This window comes from Lissotriton helveticus, chromosome 12 (genome assembly GCF_964261635.1).
Source record: "Lissotriton helveticus chromosome 12, aLisHel1.1, whole genome shotgun sequence".
NCBI lineage: Eukaryota > Metazoa > Chordata > Amphibia > Caudata > Salamandridae > Lissotriton > Lissotriton helveticus.
In genome coordinates this window covers 314,905,315-314,929,721 of record NC_136073.1, presented here as the reverse complement: position 1 = coordinate 314,929,721, position 24,407 = coordinate 314,905,315, and the positions used below count along the sequence as shown (strand labels likewise).

At 43.8% G+C, this 24,407-nt stretch overlaps 1 protein-coding gene across 1 annotated transcript in view; it reads left to right on the top strand.

The window, feature by feature from the left end:
* The window catches only part of LOC144797587 (chromodomain Y-like protein 2), a 625,531-nt gene that overhangs the window by 427,075 nt on the left and 174,049 nt on the right, over positions 1-24,407 (top strand). Inside the window, exon 4 of the mRNA XM_078668253.1 lies at positions 955-1,127. Within this exon, the coding sequence (XP_078524379.1) occupies positions 955-1,127 (173 nt within the window). The remainder of the gene's footprint in view (positions 1-954; positions 1,128-24,407) is intronic.

Sequence of the window (24,407 nt, the reverse complement as noted above, 5' to 3'; positions counted from 1 at the left end):
TTGCAAGTCGGACGTCCTCTTCGGTCCCTCCTCCGTCAGCTCTGCAGGCTCCAGACTCCTGGAAGTTCCACTAACCAATCCTGGCGCTACTCTCACCGGCATGAGAGCAGCACCAGGATTGGATGGAGCGTCCTGGCTGGACATTCCTTCAGGTCCTTTAGCTTGGTCTCCTCCCAACTGTCTAAGACCGCTGAGTGAAGAGCTGAAGAGTGTGCATGTCTCTTTGGCCGGTTCAAGAGGGCCGGCCAAAGTAACATGTGCACGTTAGCGGGTCCATCTTGCTCCTCCAGTTGAACACGCTCCTAATAATCCCGGCTGCTAAACATGAAAATTAAATGGCAATGGAATTAATTCATTGCCATTTCATTTTTCATTTTTAGCGCCGCAGCGGGCGGGGGTGCAATGCCCCTCGCCACGAAACCGCTGTTGCTCCTCTCCCTACTGGTCTCCATATTCCGTCCTGCAAGAAGCTGCATCAGGGAGTTAAGTATTGGGGACAGACATTGGCGCTGCGGCTGCGGATCTTGAAGGGGGGCACATATTGGTGGATCATTACCGCGTCAGACCTCGGCCCCTCCCACATGCAGCCCGTCGCCTTTCCGTTTTAGTTAGTTTCAGTTTTCACTGTTGCCTCCACCAGTAACCAACGAAATGACGACCATGCCGGCCAGAAGCAAAAAAGTCACATCCCAGTGCACAAATCTATGCATTACAAAACTGGCAGAACTAACCCTTGCACATCAATGTCTTCAATTCGATCTGTCGCACTTGCTCAAACACATTTGTCAGACGTGATGCGCAGTAAAATGTTTCATGATAATCATGGGCTCACACTGACAAAGAAAATCATCAGTTCGACTGATACATTTAATAATGTGACCCTCCTTGTAATGTAGTGTTTAAAGTCGTTGCTCTTTTGTCAGGCCGTGAATGTATATTGTTCTTTATTGACAGATAATGAAGGAAGTTCGCCGAGCACTGTGCAATGCATCAGCAGATGACAGCAAGCTCCTACTGCTCAGTGCTGTCGGGAGCGTCTTCTGCAGTGGCCTAGATTACACTTATCTCATTGGCAGGTTGTCTAGTGACAGGAGAAAGGAGAGCGCTCGCATTGCGGAATCTATAAGGTGATCCACCCTTGCATGCTATTACTTTTCGGAATTATGTACAGTTCTTTTGAGACCGTAAAGCCTTGCACCTTGTCTCGGTATAAAATGTTTCAGTTAATTCGTTCTTTCTTAAATTTGCCATCAAGAAATATTTAAAAAGTTCAAAAGCACAATTTTCACATTTATTTTTAATGCATAACGTACCACACCTCAGCAGAAAATACAATATATTGTTTTTGTTTTTCATTGGTGGTGACGATTTGGTACAAAAAAAGCACTGATCAAGGCGCAATCAATCATAATATGAAAGAGTAAGTGCCTTCAAGAGAGCTCCACTTAGATCTCTTCTCTCATATTTGTGTGTCTAAGGGAGAAACCAGCTCAAATGGAGGAAAATCCTTCTACCAGTTGACTACCCCATATTCACAATTATCTCCAGGATTATGCATGTGAATTTATGTGGTTTACCGATATCCATATTTGAGGAAGCGTTGGTATAACTCACTGTAAAGGCACCCAATGTACCAACATCACATTGAAGCAAAGCTGTGTCAACCCTGCCAGTATTTAAATGTGTGATTTGCAGATGACCGCATATTTCAATGGCGATTGTTTAACTCACTGAGCTATCCTGCAGTAGTTGTTCGTTAACAGACCACCCAGTTTCACAAATTGAAAGCCTCAAGATTGTAACAAAGCCGTGCTCCACTGAAAGTATTTGGCATAATAAAAGCAAAAGCATTTTTTATTAGCGAAGCAGGAGTTCAGCATTCATGTGGGACTTTGCACAACTCTTGGAAAAGTGTGGTCGACTTCAAAGCCTTTCTGCAGTACTTCAAAGTAGCAATGTTTCTCAATGTATATATAATGGAAGGTGAAATTTATCAACTAATAGTAAATGTTACTGTAATAAGCATTAGCATGTATACAATTGTAATATTGCTGTCCTAACCTTTGCAATTAACATGTTGGAAATGTGATGTTTTTATCGATGTTTTTTTCTACCAGATTCCGTGTATTGTGGCATGAGAGAGGCAAACAAGCCATGGCAAAGCTGAATGGTTTCGCCTTTAGGACCTATTGGCTCTGCCAATGTGTTTTAGCACTGCTGTACAACATCCCCGATGCTGTGAATCATGGCAAAAGAGTACATTTAAAAAAGGCGCTATGACTATGCCTACAAAATTTCACGTGCTGCAGCAACAAATGTTGGATGCTGCAGCTCTACAAAATTCCATGAGCGCTTTTCATTTAACGAAATAACGTTGGAATAGAAAATAATTTTTTTTGAAGTGCAAGGTGTCCTACTGTTTTTTTTTTTGGGATGAAGTTGGGGGAATCAACACTGAGGGCGCACAAGGAAACAGAAGTTGAAGCAACATGGAGTGGGGGATGGAAATAACACAAAGGGTGAATGAGAGGGAAGCAATATAGAGGGCGAGGGAAGCAACAGTGGTGAGAAAGAGGTGGTGTAAGAGAAGCAGATGGACTAGAACGAGGAATGTGGAGCTTCTGGGAGAAGAACTTGGGCAAGAACACAACAATGTCTGAAAAACATATAGAGTTGGAAATATTGCGTAATTTTTATCAAATTAAGTGTGTGGTTATTTTTTTTTAATAAAGCAAAACATATATTTGTATTTACAATTTGAATGTATTAATCTGTTTCAATTATTTTAATTTTAAAGTGCATTTTTTAAGTAGATGGTTGTATTGTTTATAGGAGAAAAAGGAGACAAATGTGTTAAATATGTATCGTGCTATTTTTATTGAATGTAAAAAGTTGTGATTTTGATGGTTATTTAATTTTTCTATTTTCAAATGTAATAATTAAAAAAATATATAACATTTGTGTGGTTTATTGATTTTAAGCATAATGTATTTCGTATCTAAAATGCAATGTTTTTGAATGTTAGGTTTAGGGAAAAAAAACAATTACATTAATTTTGCAATCATTTAATATTGCATATTATATTTTGTTTTCAAATTATGTCTCTGAAAATACATTAACAATAAACATATATTTCACAAATATTTTAGAAAGTAAACCTATTAGTAGTTGGTGTGTTAACTGATTTCTAAGTTTAATTTTGTGTATGATTCAAATACTTAAAAAATAATAAAATTAACAATTACATTAATCATAAATATAAAGGTGTGTAAAATAGTAATTGCATGTACTAATTTATTTTTATATAATGATAGAATATTCATTATTGGTGTATATATTTAAATGCGTTTTTTTATTAAATTGTATTTAGTTTATATATTATGTAATTTAAATATTTATTTTTTATTAAGTATTTCTTTAATAGTCGTGAGAATAGTAAATGTAATTCCTTTAAAGTCCAACACCTTCCCCAGTATAGCTTAGATTGGTTTTGGAATAGTAAATATAACCTCTTTAGTGCCCAGCTCCTTCCCCAACATTCCTATGGTTGGTGCGGGAATATTAAATGTAGGCCTTTAAGAGTCCAACAACTGTTCCAGTGCAGCTTAATTGAAGCGGAAATAATACATTTAACCCCTTGAAAGTCCAACTCAGTTCAGAGTGATAACAGTAAACACAATCCCTTCATGGTCTAACATTTTCCCCTGTGTACTGTATATTGGAGTGGGGCTAATAGTTCTAACACCTCTAAAGTCCAACACCTTCTCCAGTGTATCTTAAATTGGAGTGGGAATAGTAAATGTAACCTATTCAGTGTCCAACACTTTGCCAAGTATAGTCTGGGTTGGAGTGGGAATAGTAAATGTACCCCATTCATGTCCAGCACTTAACCCAAGGTAGGCTAGATTTGAGTTGGAATGGTAAATGTAATGCCTTTTAAGTCCAGCATTTTCCCCAATGTAGATTAGATTGGAGCAAGAATAGTAAGTGTAATGTTTTATATGTATAATATGTTTCACTGTAGCATAAATTGTAATGAGAATAACATACAGTATTTATATACTGTGGCTATTTTTTGTAATGTTGGATTCCGTTATATTACTAGTTTGTCCTTATAAAGAGCATATACACATTCCTTTTTTAATAATAGTTTTATATAGGAAGAAGAATTGTCAGACATATAAGTATACTTTTACATTTCTTTTTAACTTTTTAATGATTGTATTAGTTTGTTTTTAAATAACTATTTGTGCCTACACCTTATATTGCAGTAAATGGTTTCCAACATAATTTTTTATTTTCTTTCTCAACAAGCACATTTGATTTTTTGCATTAACATTTTTATACATTTTTATAAAAATGTATAATTAATATATTTTGATAACTACTGTAAAATTATTTTGTAATACTTTTTAATATATTTTTTAAGCATTTTTCTACATGTACAGTGTTTACAAATGTATTACATATTTACATTTGTTGTTATCTAAACTAAAATGTAACCTTATTTTATATTATCCAATGGTTTCTATACATGAATAGTATTATCTTTTTAAATTCATTTAGTGTCCAATCTTTTCACTGCTATCTTCCTTTTCAAATCCTTTTAATGTTATTTTGGGCTGTTTGAGGTTTCTGTTGGTCACTGGTGCCTATTGCTGCTCAACATATTGGGTACAACTAACTTTAAGCTACATTTTGGATGCTGGAGTACGTAGTTAGGGTAGGTAGAGTAAAATGAATGCAGTTTTGTTACAGTTTGTAGATATTTGTTATGTTACGGTTTGAGTTTTCGTAATGCAGTATTCCTTACTGTGGTATATGTAGTGTAATGTATATTATCTGTTTTTTGTATTGCAGTCAATCTTATAGTAGAGTTTATGAAGTATGGGATAGTTGTGTTGTGCAGGTTTGTATATTGTGTTTTTATGTAGGTTTTTCGATGGGCAGGTGGATTTTCCCTATTTTTGAGATGTTTTTTTTATTAAAGGAAATAAGGTTGGTTATATTTTAAGCAACACTTAGGGGTTTACAATGTCGGACGGAAACTCTTCTGACCGAATCAGTTTCGGAATAGTTTCTGTCCGAATCGGTTTCTGCGAGTCCGATCGACCGATCACTATGCTTCTGAACATTGTTCAGTTAGACCTTCATCAGAAGTGAGGGAAGAGGAGTTGAAGTCCATTCAGTTCCCCTGTATAGATACTCAACAATCAAAATTGGAATGGACACTGGTATCTACTATAACCATTGGTTATATTTAAAAAGCCTCATAGACGCTCTGATCTTTATGATGCGGTATATATCTATTATCCGCCCCTTATCCAGCGTCATGGCATAGTCATCGGGTAATCAAATGACGTGCTATATGCCTGCCTCACCCGAGGCAACCTCTGGTAAATGTAGAAGTGTCCAGAAATTTCAGGGACATCAACAGAGGGAAGGTGTATAGAGCAGATAAAAAATAGTGTCTCACCAAACACAAAATGTATTTTAACGAGGTGGGCACTATTGGTTAAAAGATTCTGCGATATATAGGGTAACCGAGTAACTAGAGTAGGTCGACATGTTTCAGCTCCCTCTGGCCCTAACAGGTCTGTGGAGCATTCGTCAGGACAGATAAGACAAAGACAATAGTGGTACTCACACAACTTGTGTAGTTTCCAAATTTTAGTATGAAATTCTCATACTCAATTTCCTGCAATGTGGAATCATAAACAAACATCATCCATTTCATCCATTTCATGAGTAAGTATCAACTGCATATAGCACAGATTAAACGCTCATTTTATATTGCATAGAGCTTCTTACGTGCAAAATATTGTGAGCACTAAAACAGTATTGAGGTAAAAAGAGAAGAACAAGTAGGTCTGAGTCAAGGACACTGTATGTCACAATTAAACAAAATCTAGATATTTAGCCTGGGTTACAGGTAACTGGTCTCAACAGTAAATTATGTGAGTTGTTGTATCTATGTGCTCTCACATCGTAGAGCCTGCTGAAATATACAACTGTATCCGTGGGTAGAGCTTTAAAGATCGTAAAATGCCCTTCATGCATACCATAGTAAACCAGTCACGCAGGGATCAAAATGCATGCGCTGCAACAGTGAACAATTTCACACGCGTAATGCAAACACGTACCCAGCTTTAAATACCTTTTGTTGGAGTAAAATTCTCCTCATCAGGGTGCTTAGGGTCGCATTATATGGTCCATGCTAGGATAGTAAAGACATAGAATATTGCTAGCAGGGCCCCGTTTTGCATATTCGTCGAGAAATCTTACCGGCAGTCTTCATACTTAAAACGCCATTCTTACCCACGTGAGGGAGATTGCTATGCTCCCTGTGCTGACTCTGCCCCTGGTTGAGACGGGGCCACTCCTCCCCGCTTTTAGCTAGTAGCATGGTAATAGACGAGGGACTAGTTTTGAGCAAAAATGATACCTCAAAGATGGTTGCTATTAAAATAGAAACTGAAAGCTTTATTGATACCATCCCCAAGCGTAGTGCCCAAAGGTCATTTTTATCATCTTATAATCGTTTTTTGCCCAAGTGTTGGCCAAAGTGGTGTTGCTCTCATGGATCTTATAGACAGGTCAATCTAATGTTACTATAACTAACTTAAAATGAATGTTGTCTGACTGTCGATAGAACCATAATTGCAAAATTCCAGCAGACTATTTTGGGTGATCGCCAGTGTCTAAAAGACGATGTGTGATAAAATGTATTGCCATTCGAATCAAGCTTTACCAAGTGTCTGGGGTGGGTACATGCAATCTGCACACGCGGGCACTAACGCACTTGCGCTGATCTTAAATACAGAGATAAGTTGAGGCACATGCTCCCATGGAGATACTATCTACAGGAATATGATGTCGTTTGCATATTCTTTGAGTGGTCATACTCACCATGGAATGTATCAACTGGGTGGAAAGATCGTGCATCCTCCCCTTCACGTTGACAGGGTGAGCAAGTGCAAGGCTAAATTAATAAAACTGATGCCATGGGATGTTATCGTTCATCCCTGTTAAGTGGGTTCTGAGACGATTCACCCACCTTTGTTCCTTTTCGAACAATATATGTTCTGCATTGTTGTTTTTATCATGGAGCATTTCCAAGATGGTCCATCTTAGTTCATCGCATGTGTGTCCTGCTTCAACAAAATGAGTACAAAGCTTTGTTGTGTTTTTCTTAAGTCTAATGTTGCTCCTGTGTTCTCCTATTCACCATTTCACCTTTCTACAGGTCATCCCTACGTATTTTTGTTGGCAGGGGCAGGTGACTAAGTATACCACATGTGTGGAATTACAGTTAGTATGTTGTCTTTGGGTCCAAACCAAGGTATCAGTGAGTTGTAATGTTTTTGTAGTGTTGGTGAATTTACATACTCCACACGTCCCACAGGGATAATGGCCGGTTACGGGGGCCATATTCACATCTCTGATGGAGGACTTAATTAACTTTTTCTTTGGACGTGTGTGGACTAGCACATCTCTTAGATTCTTAGTCCTCCTATTTGCGAATCTTGGTTTAGGCCAGTTGTATTTGCCCAATGTAATAATCCGCCAGTTCTTCCTTATCAATTTTTGGACATCATAGGTTGCCGGGCAGTAGGTGGTAACACAGGTTACAAGGTCTTTAATTGGTTCCTTATGGTTGCTTTGGAGAAGACATTCTCGAGGCTGATGTTTTGCCTGTTTCTTGCACTTGGAGATTACTGAAGGTGTATAATTTCTAGCTCGTAGTTTGTCGCTTAGATCTTTCGCTTGTAGTCTATAATCACTGTCTTTGCTGCAGTTGCGTTTGTGTCGTAAAAACTAGCTGTATGGGAGGTTGTCTCGGAGGGGTCGTGGGTGGTAGCTCTGATATGATAGGAGACTATTCTTAGCCGTCGGTTTTGTGTAGGTCTTAGTCTCTAGTTTGCCATTTTCAGGAAAGATTGTTAGGTCTAGGAAATCAATTTGTTGGTTGCTTGAAGTGAAAGTAAACTTAAGCCATCTGTCTTTTCCTTTTAACCACTCCATGAACGTAGTCAGGTTTTTGTTGACATCCCAAACAAGCAAAATATCATCGATATAGCGTTTCCAGTATAATATACTGGAAACCTATGGGTTATCATTTAGAACAAATTTTTGCTCAAACTGGCCTACGTACAAACCAGCTACCGATGGAGCGAAGGCGCTGCCCATGGAAGTTCCATGACACTGTAGAAAGAGTTGACCGTTGTATTCAAAATAGTTCTCTTTTAAGGCCAATCGGCAGCATTCCAGAATGAAATGACGGGGGGTCTTGTGTGGCCAGTCTTCCATAAAGAGAAGATCTTCAAGCATTTGCATGGTGTCATCTTGGGGCAGACTTGTATATAGGGACTCGACATCTAGTCCAACTAGTAACATCGTGTTAGGGTCGAAATCCTTATCTGCTATCTGAATCAGGAGATCTCGGGAGTTCTTCAGATAAGTCGGCGTCTTCTGGACTAGTGGTTTTAAAAACTCATCTGCAAACTTGGATAGGGGCTCAAGCAGCGAACCAATACCCGAAACTATCGGGCGTCCCGGTGGGGGGGGGGACTTGTTTTTATGAGTTTTTGGTAATGAGTAAAAGAATGGTACTTTGGGTCCTTTGGGTGTCAAAAAGTCAGCTTCCTTCTTTGATATCCATCCATTGACCTCTGCCTCATGTGTCATTATCGCGATGGTATTAGTCAATCTTTCAGTGGGGTCTGATTCTTCCAGTCTTTTGTAAAAGTTCACATCGGATAATAAAACCAGGCATTGTTGGTTATATCCTTCTTTTGTCAGAATAACCACCCCTCCCCCCTTGTCAGCTGGTTTTATGACTATATTGTCATTGTCTCTAAGTTCCTCAAGGGCTCGTCGTTCCTTATTACTAAGGTTTTGAGAAGTTTTTTTCTTGTTTTCCAAATTATCAATCCCTTTCAGAAGGGCCTGTTCGAACGTTTGTATTTCTATAGGAACAGCGTTAGTCGGTGGGGAAAATTTTGATTTTCTTCTCAGTGTAGTATCACCCTCGTTAGGTTGAGGTAGAGACCCATCAAAAAAAGCTTTCAGCTTCAAGGTTCGGCAAAACTCCGAAACTTCGCATTTGAGTTTGAAGGGATCCAAAGGTGGAGTTGGTACAAAACCGAGACCCTTATTAAGGATGGTCGTTTGATCTTTTGTCAGGATAATTTCTGATAGATTCACAATTAGTGATTATTTTTGCTCGTGCCCGTCTGGGCTGATGCCATACTGCGTGTTTGGACATTGGGTTGTTGGTCCTGCCAGGTTAAGTTTTTCTTTCTGCCCCGTGATTGATTTTGGCCTCTTCCTAAAAAAGGTTGTTGTGGTTGGTGTAAGTGAGTGGTGTTAGGCATCTGGTGATTCCCCATTTGTGGCTGCTGCTCTATACCTGGATTGTAGGGGTTCATCCACCCACCATAATGAGGCATGAAAGGTTGAAAAAAGGGCATTGGATTCCTGTGAAAGAATGGTGGTCTCTGCCATCTATTTCCTCTGCGCGGGCCTCGAAATCTAAAATTGTTACGGCCCCTTTTCGGCGTTGATTCTTCTGAGCTTCCTTCCGAACCATCAGAAGAGTTCCACCCAGTTGTTTCTGCATCAGAGCCTTTATCTGTTGCCGTATAGTCCTCCTTCGAGTACGGATGCATCCGCTCTTGGCTAAACTTTTTTAGGTCCTTAGCCAGCTTTTGTAGTTTGTTTTGCATTAGAAATTCCTGTGTTTCGTCCATCTCTTTCGTAATCTCTTCTAGGCGTTTTTTGTAGACCAGAGGGTTGATGCTTTTTTTCAGTTCATTTTCACAGATTTGTATCTCCACTAGTAGTGCCTCTGATAGTCTCTTGGCTGTCTTGACTTTAAGAACTAGATAGTCTAAGGTGCATTTCCAAGATATGGATGACCAATCTCGTCGAAAAGCAAGATCGTGGAGAAATATTCTGGGTGCATTGTATACCCATAAGCCTGTTGGTGCCGTTTTGCATCTGAGGTATTCGGTCATAATAATGCCATGTATGGCAGTTCGGATCTGTTCCCTTTTTTTGTTGGTCAAAGTGTCCCATTCATCAGTCTGCGAAATGGCTTGTGTTAAATCCGCATTTTGCAACAAAGGCTGTGCTGCTAGGATTTCGTCAATGTCACTTCCATTGAAGCTCAGACCACTATTGTTCTCCATCATTCCCTGCTCACTGTTCCAAAAGTACGCCCTTGGTTGCTACAGAAAGTTTAGCAAGGGTGTTCTATTCCCGCAGCTGCACGCTGCTTAAAGACCTTCATCAGAAGTGAGGGAAGAGGAGTTGAAGTCCATTCAGTTCCCCTGTATAGATACTCAACAATCAAACTTGGAATGGACACTGGTATCTACTAAAACCATTGGTTATATTTGAAAACCCTCATAGACGCTCTGATCTTTATGATGCGGTATATATCTATTATCCGCCCCTTATCCAGCGTCATGGCATAGTCATCGGGTAATCAAATGACGTGCTATATGCCTGCCTCACCCGAGGCAACCTCTGGTAAATGTAGAAGTGTCCAGAAATTTCAGTGACATCAACAGAGGGAAGGTGTAAAGAGCAGATAAAAAATAGTGTTCAGTTAGACTCGCGTTGACTTCAATGGGACCTGTGTTCCGAACGAGAACACAGGCTCCCATTGAAAAAAGCAGTGGTTCAGGAAAATCTTCCACCCAGTTGCGGGTTCATCATGGTGCCTGCCACACTGTACATGTTTGGAAAGAGGGGTAACCCCACAGCCTTCAGGTGATGGGGGGGGCCTGCTACCGGCCCCCAAAGTCAGATTCCGACAGCCGTTTTGTGTTGGGCGGACTGATTCAGGATGTCTGTCAGAATCGTCCCTCGTAATCGCACGGTCGGAAACCGTGTACATAGAGCTATACAATTCGGCTCCGAACGACTTATGGCTGTCCGAATGCCGATAAGAACCGAATCGGACAGCTTAATTGGTTTTCTTGCATTGTAATCCATTGGTGGGAAATGTGTCGGATTCGGTCAGAAACATAGGTTCTGAATCGGATTTGGAGAATAAGAATACCGTTTGGAGCCTTTCTGACTTAAATCGTAATTGGTCCCTTGATGTTGCTAATTTTGAATGTTTTATGCAGCATTTTTTTACATTAGTTTTTTCTGTATTTTTATGGGTTCAAAATCTGTGGTTTCATCTGTGCGGATTTGTTTTTATATTTTTAATATTAGCATATTTTGGGCTAATTTGTAACTATTTTGATGGATTGATTTTTTTGTGTGGATTCATTCAAGATCATGGACTTTTAAATTGTAAGTTATATTTAGTTTATTTTCGTGCGCCACCATGCGCACTTTTCTCATAAATAATTGTATTGCAAATGTTGCAGGGATATTATCAATGAAGTCATAGAAGATGCTATGAATGATGTATTATGTGGGGTAATAAACAGTGCATGGTGAGGGCATGAGTTATAGTTACCATAGGGCAAAAGTTACAGTTACTTGAGATAACTATAAGTGGTAGATTGTTGTTGTTTTTTATTGTTTAACCCGTTGACTGCAGCGCAAATTCTGCAACGGTGCAGGTGATTTATAGAGTGGGCATGTTTCGGGCGGCCCCGGTTGTGCTCCGCACACGCCCACTGTGACGTTGGATGGCCGGAGGGTTAAAATGGAATGTTGTTATTGAACTTTTCACCTAACTATAAACTTTTGGGGTTTTTCAGTGAATTTCTGGAGGTTTTTTTTTATAACGTAAATTAATATTTTATCACCATATGCCAAGAACTTCCATTGACCATGTGTGGCAGGGGTTTGGCTGCAGGGCCTGTGGCCAGCCCCCCACATGCATCCAACCCCCACAAAGGCAGCTAAACCCAGGTAAAAGGAGTAATGCTCCAGTGGAGGGGACAAACACAAATAGAGGAGGTAAAGCCCACACAAGCTGACAAATAAAAAACAAGCAAATGAGTCCCATGGGTAAAAATGGTCCGTTTCTATGCTGACTGCAAGCAGACAATGGGTTTTTTACCAACAGACATCTTGTGCTATCTTGTTGGTAAGAACTAAAATGTGTGAGTGTCTCAGAACAAAATGCTTTTGTCCACACTCTTGTGTTTTTTTGCTCACTATTGTAGGCTTCATTACATTAGCATAGATGATTCAATGAGTTGAACGCTCGCCACTGAAGTAGTGATCAGTTGGTCACAAGTATGAATCCCCTTCCATTCTTTGAGGTGATATACCCGAGTAAAATAAATGTGATAAAAGTAACACCTGTTATTTACAGTGCTTAGAAATGCATGTGTGTGGGATGAAGCACTTTATAAAAGCATGTCTTTACTATCTTTTGTTTGGCATGATCTACTGTGAAATTTATTTTGTCTGTGATTGATGAATACCTTTTTGTGATGCTTGTTTGTGGCTGCCAGTACTTTTTGATTTTGAAGTAATTTTTAATGCTTTGAAAGCAGAATGTGGTTGTCCTTTACGTTAACCTTACCAAATCCGCAGCTGCCTCACTAGTCCTGTTATCAGTTAGAAAAGGCATTGAACATCCCATGGTTAAAATACATAAAGAATTTAATGAATGATCTTGGTCATCCTGAATAACTTGATGACCCAGCCTCTATAACCTCCATTAGCATGTAAGACTTTAAAGGAAACTGCATGACGCACCTGGAGAAAACCAGATTCACAGCTGAGGCATTGAAACCATTGGTACAGTCCAATCAACGAGTACTTACCACTTATAGTATGCCGCCATATCTAAAATTCACATTGAGTGGTTATGAAAGGCTGGTATTGACTCTCTTCAGACTTGGGATATTTCATCATTTAGTTAGTTTCCCAGTGTTAGACCTGGTACCATTGGCGTGAGTCTCCCATCTATTTTTTACTGATTGCCTCCTCTGTTTTTAATATGTTTTGCTGGTTTAGATGCATTGGGCACTGTGCCACTGCTATTCAATGCCACTGTGCAAGTGCTCCCTATTGTAAATTCATGTATTGATTAGTAACTCCATGATTGGCTTATGTGATTTACTTGTCAGATCCTAGTACAGTGCACCATGTGTGCCCAGGGCCTGTAAATTAAATGCTGCTGGTGGACTTGCAGTACTGGTTATGCCACCCACAGAAGCAGCTTGTAAAGTGTGTCTCAGGCCTGCTATTGCAGGGCATGTGTGCAGTCTAGTACTGCCATGTCGAAATGGCCAGTGCACCTACTTGCTAGTCCCTAAACCTTCCCTTTTCTACATTTTAGTCACCCCTAAGGTAGGGGCTAGGGCAAGGTGCATTGTAGGTAAAAGGTAGGTCATGCCCTGATGTGTGTGGCATGTCCTAATAGTGAATTACAGCCATTTTATTTGTTCACTATTGCAAGGCTACCTGTTCCCATTGGCCAGAATGTGCTGCTTGATTATAACCTCTTATAATTCTAACTGACCAAGGAAACATGGTAGAAATTCGAATTTAGTATGCCTGAACTTAGAGTGATAAAATACATCTTTTAGTTAAGTTGGTTTTAACATTCTGTGTTTGAAAGTACCACTTATAGAAAGTAGGTATTTTCTTGGCTAACCATCCAGCCTGCCTCTGCTAGCTTGTGTATTGTATGTCTGGTTTGTGAGTGACAAGGGCTGGTGTGGCTCCAGGAGACAGGGAGAGTCAGCACAAGGCTGAATAGACCTATCTGCATGCAGATGGGTGGGAGGAGTAGCACCTGGGCCTCAACAGGGCTGTGCCTGCCTTCCACAATGCTGGCTCCACCTCATGTGGTGTGTCTGAAGGACCCTGGCCCACCCTGCCAAAGGGAAGAAGGAGCCATGTACACAAAGTGCTCCAGGACTGCACAGAACTGGTTAGGACTAGGTACAGGACCCTCTGCCTTCAGAGGAGAAAGGATTGTGCAGTATAAATATGGGGACCCAGACCCCAAGACTTTAGATCACTTCTGGAACAACAAGACAAACCTTTGCAAGGAGTATAACCAAGGAAGCTGCAGGAGTTTGGACTGCCCCCCCTGCCAGTGTGCTGTGTTGGCCTGCAGTGGTTTCTTAATTTCCAAGGAGATGAGAAGGAATGTTAAAAGAACTTTCATCATCTTGCAGAATATTTCTCCACAGGCTTGAACTTGTGCTTGCCTCCTGCTGAAGTCTCAGGGACAAAAGACTTCACCACTAGCTCCTCTCTGAATTTTCTTGCTGGGAATTCTGTCTATAGAAGCCAGCCTGTCGCTGGGAGCTGGAAGCGCAACTTAACAAGAAGATGCTTGTTGCAGCTGTTGCCGTCGCATCGCCGGAGATGTGTGTCACCGCCACAGAGGCTGCTGCCGCATCGCCAGAAAAGCGTGCCTTCGTCGTAGCTATTTACCGACGCATCACCAGAGAAGTGTGTCGCCATCGAAAGGGTCGCCGCCGCATCACTGGAGAAGCGTGTCGCAGGGCCTGTCGCGGCTCCAAAGTTACAGAGTTTGCCGCACGGCCGCTGGGCGTGCACACGTGGTCTTCACATCGTTGCATCGCATCAAGGGCGCCATCTTATTGCATTGCACCGGATTGCCGCATCGCATCGAGGCGCCATCTTGCCCCATCGTAACCGGAATGCAGTACGAGAATCAACGCATCACCTCCTCTCCGGTAAGGAACCCGACGCATCCCCTACTCTGGGCATGCATTGAGGAGCGACGCATCACCTCCCCCGAAGCAAGGAACTCCCTCCCTGCAAACTTTTTGTTTGTTTTGTGTAACGCATCAAGGTACTTTTGTGAGAAATGTGTCACATTTATCATCAACTTGAACTAAGTGACTTCTACCATCTGTAAGTCTATTTTAAGTACAGTATTGTGGATTTTGTTGTTCGTGGTCTTGTGTTAAGTCTATATAAAGAATACTTATTTTTGTAAAACCTGTGTTGTCCATTTGTAGTGTTTTCACTGTATTGCTGTATGTGTTCCCAAATGCTTAACACACTGCCTCTGAGATAAGCCTGTCTGCTCATGCCAAGCTACCAAAGGGGTGAGCAGGGGTTATCCAATAGTGTATTCCCCTTTACCTGACTTAGAAGCAAGGGTCCCTATTTGGTCAAAAGTGTATACCATTGCCAACTAGAGACCCCCAGTTCTAACACCCAGTAATGAATGATTGGTCCAAAACGATGTTCAATTGCCCCTGTGACAATAGTTCCCCGCAGTCGACAATGCACGTAACTTTATTTTGTAAATTTTATGTATCACAAAGGAAAATATGGATTTTACCAATTTTAAAGGTACTGTGCAGGAGACAATGTCACCCCTGCATTCCTATTATTGCAATTCTTAGAAAATGAATGCTTAACTTCACCAATTGCATCTTTTTTCAAGAGTGTAATTAAATGCAGAAAGTTGATTATGGTATGAAATCAATGAAATACATGGTTCTGTTTTCAAATGTAATTTACTTCTTGTTTGGAATTTTGAAAGTAAAGTTTTTATATTTTTAAGGATAGACAAATATGAAATTATGTATGCTTGCTTTTATGATTTTTTTCTGTAAGAATCGAATAACACTTTTATTGATTGATTAATTGACTTACTCTCTCCATGCCTTAAAGTGTATAATGTAATCTTATTTATATATATATTTACTCTTGCACAAACCTAACGTGCAGCAAATGTTTTATCTGTCCCTGACAAGTCATTTCTCAAAGCACACCATCTTGAGATCTGTCTCTAGTTCAATAAACCCTCTCGAATCGTCAGCTATGGCTTTACGAAACTATTGGCCGTCACATACTGTGGACTGGCTGTTAGTGCAGCTGTTCGAGTACCTTTTCCCATTTCGGGCCAGGGGAAGTCAAAGGAAGAGATGGACTGAAAAGAAAATGAATGAAATATCAACAGACCTTGAAATGTACTTGGGGTGAAAATTATAACAACAAGTACTGTCAAAACCAATAGGTCGCAGGTTATTGTGCTGATGAAGACACTGTCTTAGTATATTCCAGCTTGACAAATGTAATAAACAAAAGTTGTCTGTTTTGAATCTTTCACTCTAAAATTACCCCTAATGTTTTACAGTACAGACATTAGCTGTTAGTATAAGCTGAGAGAGGACTACTCCACTGGGCTGAGCCATGGTGATATTTGCAAAATCTCAAGTCAGTGGCTGAAAGAGGCCGGTTCAAAAAAAAAAAAGCCAGTGTTTGAAGGGAGTGGCTGAAAGCCCACTCCATATATATTGTAAGAAATAGGTCTGGTTGCAAGTTGTGCTGTAAAATCCCTGACCTAAAATGGAGGTAAATGAAAATTAACCTAATGTTTAATGACTTTGTGTTGCTGTCAAGTAGCCTCATTAACGTTGCTAGTGGGCCAAACTGTGTCCTCAGTCCTTGCAGCAATATTTTTTTTTAAAGCTGGTGATAATCCTAATGAGGTTTCACTAATCCTTAGATGGAAGAGGTTGGAGCACAACAAGTCTTTGTTTATTTTTGCAATGTTATTCAAAGCTCTCACACTCAGTACCCATTGCGCACACAGAACAAAAGACAGAATAGTACACAGTAAAAGGAGTGTGTTGATCTTATGCCAAATGCTTTCTTGAGTTTGCCTGCTCCTAGATATGCATTTATCATGGCTGTTAATAGCGCACAAGTGGAGTGGGCTAATGCATAATGTATACGAGTTGTTTTCACAGCTGGTACCAACTGTAGGGCACAGCTGCATGGAATGAGGGCTGGCTGACATCAGATGGGCGTGGCTAACATGGACCGCCTACAGCTCTTTCCGTTCTTGAACAGGTTGTTTGGAGCATTCAAACATCTTTATTGCCTACATTGGCCGCTAATTTTGCATTTCTTTGCAACATCTTTGATGCTCTAAACCACGTAAAGAGGGGTGTTGTGTTTTCTCGAAGACTAGACCTTCGTACAAAAGGCACCAGCAGCAAAGCTTTGTTTTTTGTGGTGTGATGTGAAGTATTTTTTCGTGCACTGAAAGCTGAAATGAAGGGGACTGCACATTGTAAGGGAGCCGTTTCTGACTTTGAGAAACTTGCGAAGAGTAAGCGATCTTAGTACACTGTAGTGTGTGCTGGAAGATCGGGCCGGAATAGGGAAGCTGTGTTTAATGTATCATACTAACGCCCCAGCATACTGGTCATGAAAAATCTTTCTGTGATTGACTGAACAGAGGGCGGAAATGAAATGTAGATCCGGAAATCCAGGTCCACAACAAACTTTCAGGTTATCCACATCAGCCTTGAGGGAATTGAAGTCTGAGGAGAGCGGTGCATTTCACCCTTAATCACATTCCAGATACGTGTTGTGGTTCAGTGTTTTGTGTTTTAGAGTGCACTGCGTTAACTATGGATGCTGTTGATCTACAGGTCTACAAGAAAGATCATTGTGCATATATTCTAGTTTTTCTAGAAATGTTATGTAGAGACTACAAAAAATGAAACCAGCCCATGGATTAAAGACGACCCACAATAGAAGTGAGATGATGGAAGAGATCCCATCAGCATCCACCCTACCCACAATATGTTTACTTCCCGTGAACTCCACGTTCATCATGGCGTCGGCGTCGTCCCATGGAACTAAAGCTACTGGACTAGGGGTGCTGTCCAGTGATAAGGAGTAATATTTTCTCTGCTCCTTCTAATTGAGACAGAGAACATAAAAAGGGCTGACAAACGCAATCTCTTAAGCGTGGTCCTGCAGATTATTTATTTTTTTATTTCAAAGTATTTTATTAAAAGATTATTTTTATATGTACAGTAGTGATGCATGAGGGCGATACAGGTGAGTTACATACGCCTTTGTGGTTACATAAAGCATGACGGCAAGCATGGCTGGAAGTCGGTATTCTGATCGCGATTGACCGGTTGGCGTACCTTATTTCGGTTACCACTGTTACTCGACAAACACTGGTTCTTGTCTGGTTTTCAATGTGGAAGCTGGTGCCCACTCTCCTAGTGCACTTGTCGGATTCTAAGACACCCAGGAAACAGATCACCAGATACATTATTTGCTTGTCTTGGGTGAAAGAAAATCAGATGCATTGAAATAGAAATTGTGAAAGAAAATCAAGGTGCAGATGATCGCCCTGAGCGGAAGTTCATCTCTTTTGCTAAACTGCTCCTTGCCATCTGTCTGTTCTCCCCCTGTGGATATTTCTGTTTTATGTTCAGTCCTAGAGCAGGATGCCTTTGGGTTACGTTTGTGCTCTACAAATAAACACATACCTATGTAAGTAAATGTACAAAAGACAACAGTTCGACATAGCTGAAATAGTAGAATAAGCAATTCTTAATTATATAAATGTATCGTGACTGGTACAGGGCAGCACAAGAGCATTAGTCAGAGCCACTGGAATTATGTTACTGGGGAGGACTCGATTATGCGACAAGAAAAGCTGAATTGTGTGTGTAATGTTGCACACTTGTATTGCTTCATTATTTTGTCAGTTTTGCTAATCGGAAAAGATTTCACCTTATTAATACCAGGTTAGCAACCAACTACATCAATATCTAAGCGAAAGATGACCAGTCAACGTTTGCAATGGACCTTCTACACTGCACGAAAGCACGTTGCAAAAGTTTTGCTAACTTTTCATCTGTTTGTGCTGTAGTGTCCTAGCATGGACACGTTCTAGTGTTCAAGTGTCTGTATTACACTTTACACCCACCCACCACAGACGTCATGGTGTCACATGACGCTGGCAATAAAAGGGGCCGAGCGCACGTGCTTGGGGCCATTCCCACTACCCTCATCTGGTGTCTGTGTCAGGTCATTGCTGCGCCTAACATGCGGGCCTAGGGCCCGCCACCGCAAACCTTACAATGGCGACGAGGCCGGTAGTGCAGCCCATGCGTGCCACTACCCACTGCTAAATCGACAAGGAAAAGGGGAAGAGAGCTGCCCGTCTAGAGGGCATCCCCTGTGGCGAGGCGCAACGCGCCGTGAAGCCGGTGGGCACGTCGGAGCCCCGCAGTGACCGGGAGCCCCACAGCAAGCCGACCGGAGCCCACCCGCGTCGACCGCCACCACCGAGTGCCACCAAGCAACAGCGGACCGCCCAGAGCCCACCTGCGACGGCCGCGAGGCTTACGACCCCCACCGGAGAGGTACACGGGCCGGGCGGAGCCCACCCGCCGCGACCGCGACGGAGCATCTGGCCCGCCGGCCGAAGGTGAGCCCCACGGGCGAAGTGCCCGCCATGAACTGTGCCAGTAAATAAGCAGCGCCAGCGGAGCCTACCCGCGGCCTGCCCGAGTCGTCCCCCGCCCCCGCCGCATGTGTGCTTGGAAGCGGCAGGGGCACAGTGACTGAAGACCGCGTGGGAATAAGTGCGGCCGGACCCGCAATCACCATAGACTACGAGGGGGAGGGAGCGGAGTAGCTAACCGCCTCCCGACCCCCCTCGCAACGTGTTCCAGGCCAGCGGAGCCCACCCGCGGCCCGCCGGTAGCCCCCCAGCAAAGGAAAGACTCTGCAGCGCCAGCGGAGCCCACCCGCGGCCTGCCGACGGCACCCCCGAGTGGAGAAGAACTGCAGAGCCAGCGGAGCCCACCCGCGGCCTGCCGACGGCACCCCCGAGTGGAGGAGAACTGCAGAGCCAGCGGAGCCCACCCGCGGCCTGCCGACGGCACCCGAAAGGAAAAGAAACTGCAGAGCCGACGGAGCCTACCCGCGGTCTGCGATGTCGGTGGCAGGTCTCCGCCGCGCAGCGTGTGCGAGTAGAAGCTGCTGCGGCGGGAGACCGGTGAGCAGAGTCTGCAGGGCCGGAGGAGTACCAGCGTCTATATAGGCAGAGCCGGCGGAGCCTACCCGCGGCCTGCCTCAGGTGCCCCCACCCAGCGAGGAGTGGAGGGGGCGACGCGCTTCCCCTGCCTGCGGGGGAAACGTCACCATTGCTCTCCCCCCCCCGCCAGAGAAGCATCGGCACACACCCCCCTGCCCGCGTGAGGACTGCAGAAAGCTGCCGCGGGCCGGGAGGGCTGAGGAAAGTGAAGGCAGGACAGGCGCCGGCAACAGGAGTGTGCCCCCACCTCCTCGTTTCCCCGGCGGGACAATAAAGTGCCTGTGAGCGGCCAGCGCCGCCAATCCTAAGCTGTGCCACACAGAAAAAAAAAAAACTTTAAAAACTTGTACCCTGTGCACAGCCACGGAGCAGTACCTCACCACTCACACCCATACTCTCCTGCATACCAGGAACCACACATGGAAGTGCCGGCACACACAACAAGCATGTGAGCATTGACCCCTGATCTCAAATAACGGTGCCTCACTCAGCATGTGCCCAAACAATGAGCCTGTGCCTCTCTGCACCAACAGAATAATATGCAGAATGAGAGACACTCACCAGGTCCCAGCAACAGCTCCAGCTTCCCCTGTGCACTGAGAGACTGAAACAGTAGAGTGCACCTTAGGGAAGACAAGACCCACAAGACAGGCTGCTACCAAGAATCCAGCTTCACCGCCACCCAGTGGCCAAAAGCTAAATTGCACCTACACCAACAAGTACAAAAACAAGCATTGCACAACGCAAGCTCAGTCAACAGCATCAAGGGGCATCAGACTGAGTAGCGCCCCCAAGGAAAACATCTAAACTCCAGCAGCAAGCAAGCATCTAAACTCCCGCAGCAAGTAACTGCGCAATAGCGCAAGTGACACCCACACACACCAGCAAGGAGTCGGCGGCTGCCACTTCCAACGCGACGTGGGAAAAGGCACCAATGCCTCAGAAAGCATCCAAGCACTGACGTTTGGAGGAAACGACTGCCAAGCACTAAAAGAAAGTCCAGGGAAACGACTGCCGCGATCAAAGGACGGAGAGAGCAGCGACGCCTTGTGGCCACAGGCGCTCACCGCAGCATCAACTACTCCCGCCAACGGTCCAAAGCGTCAAGTACCTGACGACAGCCAAAGCAGCAAGTACCCAACGTCCTGCAACAGGCGTCCCAGAGCCCTGAACAGTAAGTGCGCAAACAACGCGCCACGTGGCGACGCACAGCCACCGCAAGCAGAAAGAAGAATGCATGCAGCGCCATCGCGCAGAACAATCTTCGCGAGCGATCGCCCCTCAAGTGCCGACCCGCGACAGATCCATGGCGCCTCCCAGGAGCCGATCCCCAGAATGATCGCCCATCAAGTGCTGACCCACAACGGGTCCCTCAGGAACTGTTGTAGCGCAAAGTCCGACAGGACGACCGAAAGCAACCTGCCAGGCATCGGCAGAAGTGGACCACCAACCGGTCCAGGACGTTCAACCATGAACAGGTCTACAAACATGGACCCCCGAACGTCACCAACAACCATCAAGAAAAGAAAGCATCAAAAAAAGAAGGTTCGCGACACCAACTCTGGCTGCTGAGGAAGAAGGAGAAAGTGTCCCCGACGAGGACAAGACCAGGGGTGCACATGCAGAGTGCGCGCACTGCATGGAGGACCCAGGTCAGAAGAGAAGACACAAGATTGGTCCAAGTGATGTCGCGATGCAGAAGGAAGAAAAGGAGAGATCTGAGTGGCACGTTTGCCACTGCGAAAAGGAAGGAAGAAAAGGAGAGATCTGAGTGGCACGTTTGCCACCGTGTAAAGGAAGGAAGAAAAGGAGAGATCTGAGTGGCACGTTTGCCACCGTGAAAAGGAAGGAAGAAAAGGAGAGATCTGAGTGGCACGTTTGCCACCGTGAAAAGGAAGGAAGCATATCCATGTGGCCTGTTGCCACAATTAAGAGTAGAAGGAGAAGTCAGTGCGAAGCAACGTCCTCACAGGGAAACAACTAAGGAAAGACAGAGAGGAGTGCAGGAAGACGAAGACCGCTCACTCCCGAAGAGAAGTAAGGTGACAAGTGCCAGGACAACGGTGAGAGGAACACGAGGCCGGAAGAACACCAGTGGCAAAGAAGACCAGCTGACAGACGATGTTTCCGCACACCCAGGATCTGCGGAGAGGAGCAAGCGAGACCGTTAGTGACATCCACCTTTGGGGTCACACGGACACTGGACACATGCCAGCCGTGGTGACCCAGGGGCAGAGGCCTCCGGGACGCAGTCCCCGCGACGAGAGACGGTCCTCCGACGCCCATCCGAAAGGTCCGGGGAGGGCGAAGACATCGCAAGCAAAGACAGAAACCAACAGCTACCTTGGGACGAGGCTGCGGAATCTGAGGTGAGACACATCGTCTCTTCCATACCCCCACTGACGGCGGCGCAGGAACAACTGATGTGGACACATCCAGCCCAGCGCGAATCCGAGAAGAGGACCTCAAGGATATCCCGTGGCAGGGGAACACCGACGAGAGGGGTCATCCTAGTGAGAGGGATGCCTTGCAACGGATCTGCCTTTTGCCAAGTAGGACACAGACTACAAATAAAGCTAAGGCCAAGGCCGGAAATCGTGCATCATTCCCCGGCGAACCACCAGAACTCTAACTGCACCCATCGCCGTGGAAGTGAGCAAAAGAAGGACTGTGAGGACAATTTGGTCGCAGAGTCATCAACAGACTGTTTCCATCGAGCACCACAAACCGGTGCCACTGTGAACTGATGTTACCCGCAACAGGTTGAACACCATCTGTGATTCCAAGCAGCGGCGGATTGAAAGACACTGCGGAAGCTGAACACTTTACTGCATCCTGATACATGTTATTTTCCCCACAGGTTGATTTCTGAATGTGGGTCTTTGCAATTAAAAAATGGGAGGGATGTAGTGTCCTAGCATGGACACGTTCTAGTGTTCAAGTGTCTGTATTACACTTTACACCCACCCACCACAGACGTCATGGTGTCACATGACGCTGGCAATAAAAGGGGCCGAGCGCACGTGCTTGGGGCCATTCCCACTACCCTCATCTGGTGTCTGTGTCAGGTCATTGCTGCGCCTAACATGCGGGCCTAGGGCCCGCCACCGCAAACCTTACATGTGCTAAAAACATTTTTTTTCTGTTAAATTCGGCAGATAGCGGATTATGTAGCAGATGCTGCAAATCCATATTTATGTGGCAAACGCTGAAGCTGCCAAATAACATAATTCATGTGGCCCTTGTACTAGATTAGCTACTTAGGATGACAGGTACATGGTTAGAGTGACAAGCAGTTCTTAATGTGTGCCAGTATTTGCAGGTTGTGGGCACCAGCAGTCAAGTTTGAGGACTGCGATTTATTTTTCATTATAAGTCTTTGAGCAAGAAAGGGAAGAGGGAAGGAAGAAAAAAATCGGAAAACATCGACAGTAGGAAAAAGAATGCATGAGAAAAAAACACATATAGTGAGATAAAGAGACAGGAGGTGTTGGGAGGAAGAAAATAGTGAATGAGAAGAAATCACGAGTAAGACTAGGTAGCTTTGGTATTCAGCAGCCTGGGCTGTGGGCAGCACCAGTGGTGGGTTCCTAAGGAAAACTGCACCATTGAATTTGTGTCTCGCTGGGATACCTCGTGCTATTAATGCCTTACAAAAAGTAACTAGCAGCAGAAAGCTTATTAGAGAATATCGTTTGGAAAACTGTCTCAAGTGAGATACAACAGCAAACCTCATAAAAGTAATGCACCGCTAACTGGGGTTAGTATCAGTCAGTATGGCCATTTTTCAACCTTTAAAGATGGTAATCTGTGGTGACCCATTCGAAATTTGTTCTGCGAGTTTGTTGAATGCGTGCATCTGTCTGCTGGAAGTGAATTAACAGTGATTGATCAGGCTAGCTCGCAAGAGGTTTTTCACACCAATGGAGCTCCCACGCATCCATTTAAAAGGACTTAGTAGCCTGCTATTTTGATATCCTTCTGAAACCAGCAGTAGTTACATTGGGCTTTAGAATGAAATCTAATGAATTCAAGAAATCTAAAGGGGAAGGCTAAAAGAAACCGGGAGAGAAAGAAAGGAAAGAATAGAGCAGGGACGAGGACTGCTATGAGATAAGGAAAGATGGGGAGAAAGGTGAAAAAAAGAAGAAAGCAGGTATTAAAATGTATGAGTCCACAAGGAGTGAGCGAAGAATAAAACAGAGAATACAATGAAAAATAAAAGAAGGAATGGGATGAATCGTAGGAAATGGGGAGAAATGCAGTATATTGGGTAAATGACATGCTTTTTAATATAGGTTCTAACCCTCTTCTCCCGATCTGACTACGTGTGTTCCTGGGCAAATCCCGTTAGGCCGGTTTCACAGAGTTTTGGTACACAATGGTAGTCTTACCTAAATTCTTTTATCTTTTGTTTAACCTCCCACTCATCACACATTCTCTTCAGAGATTGTGCTCCAACCTGGTTGCCCTGGTCTAGGCAAGCAAGCAGCGGAGGGTCACGTGGGAGAGGCACACCCTGTCATTTCAGTAGGGGGCCCTTAACGCACCTGACATGGTTCTCTATGCATTCTGCGAACAGGCCCACTATCTCCATTTCTGGCTCTACCCCACATGCTTGCAG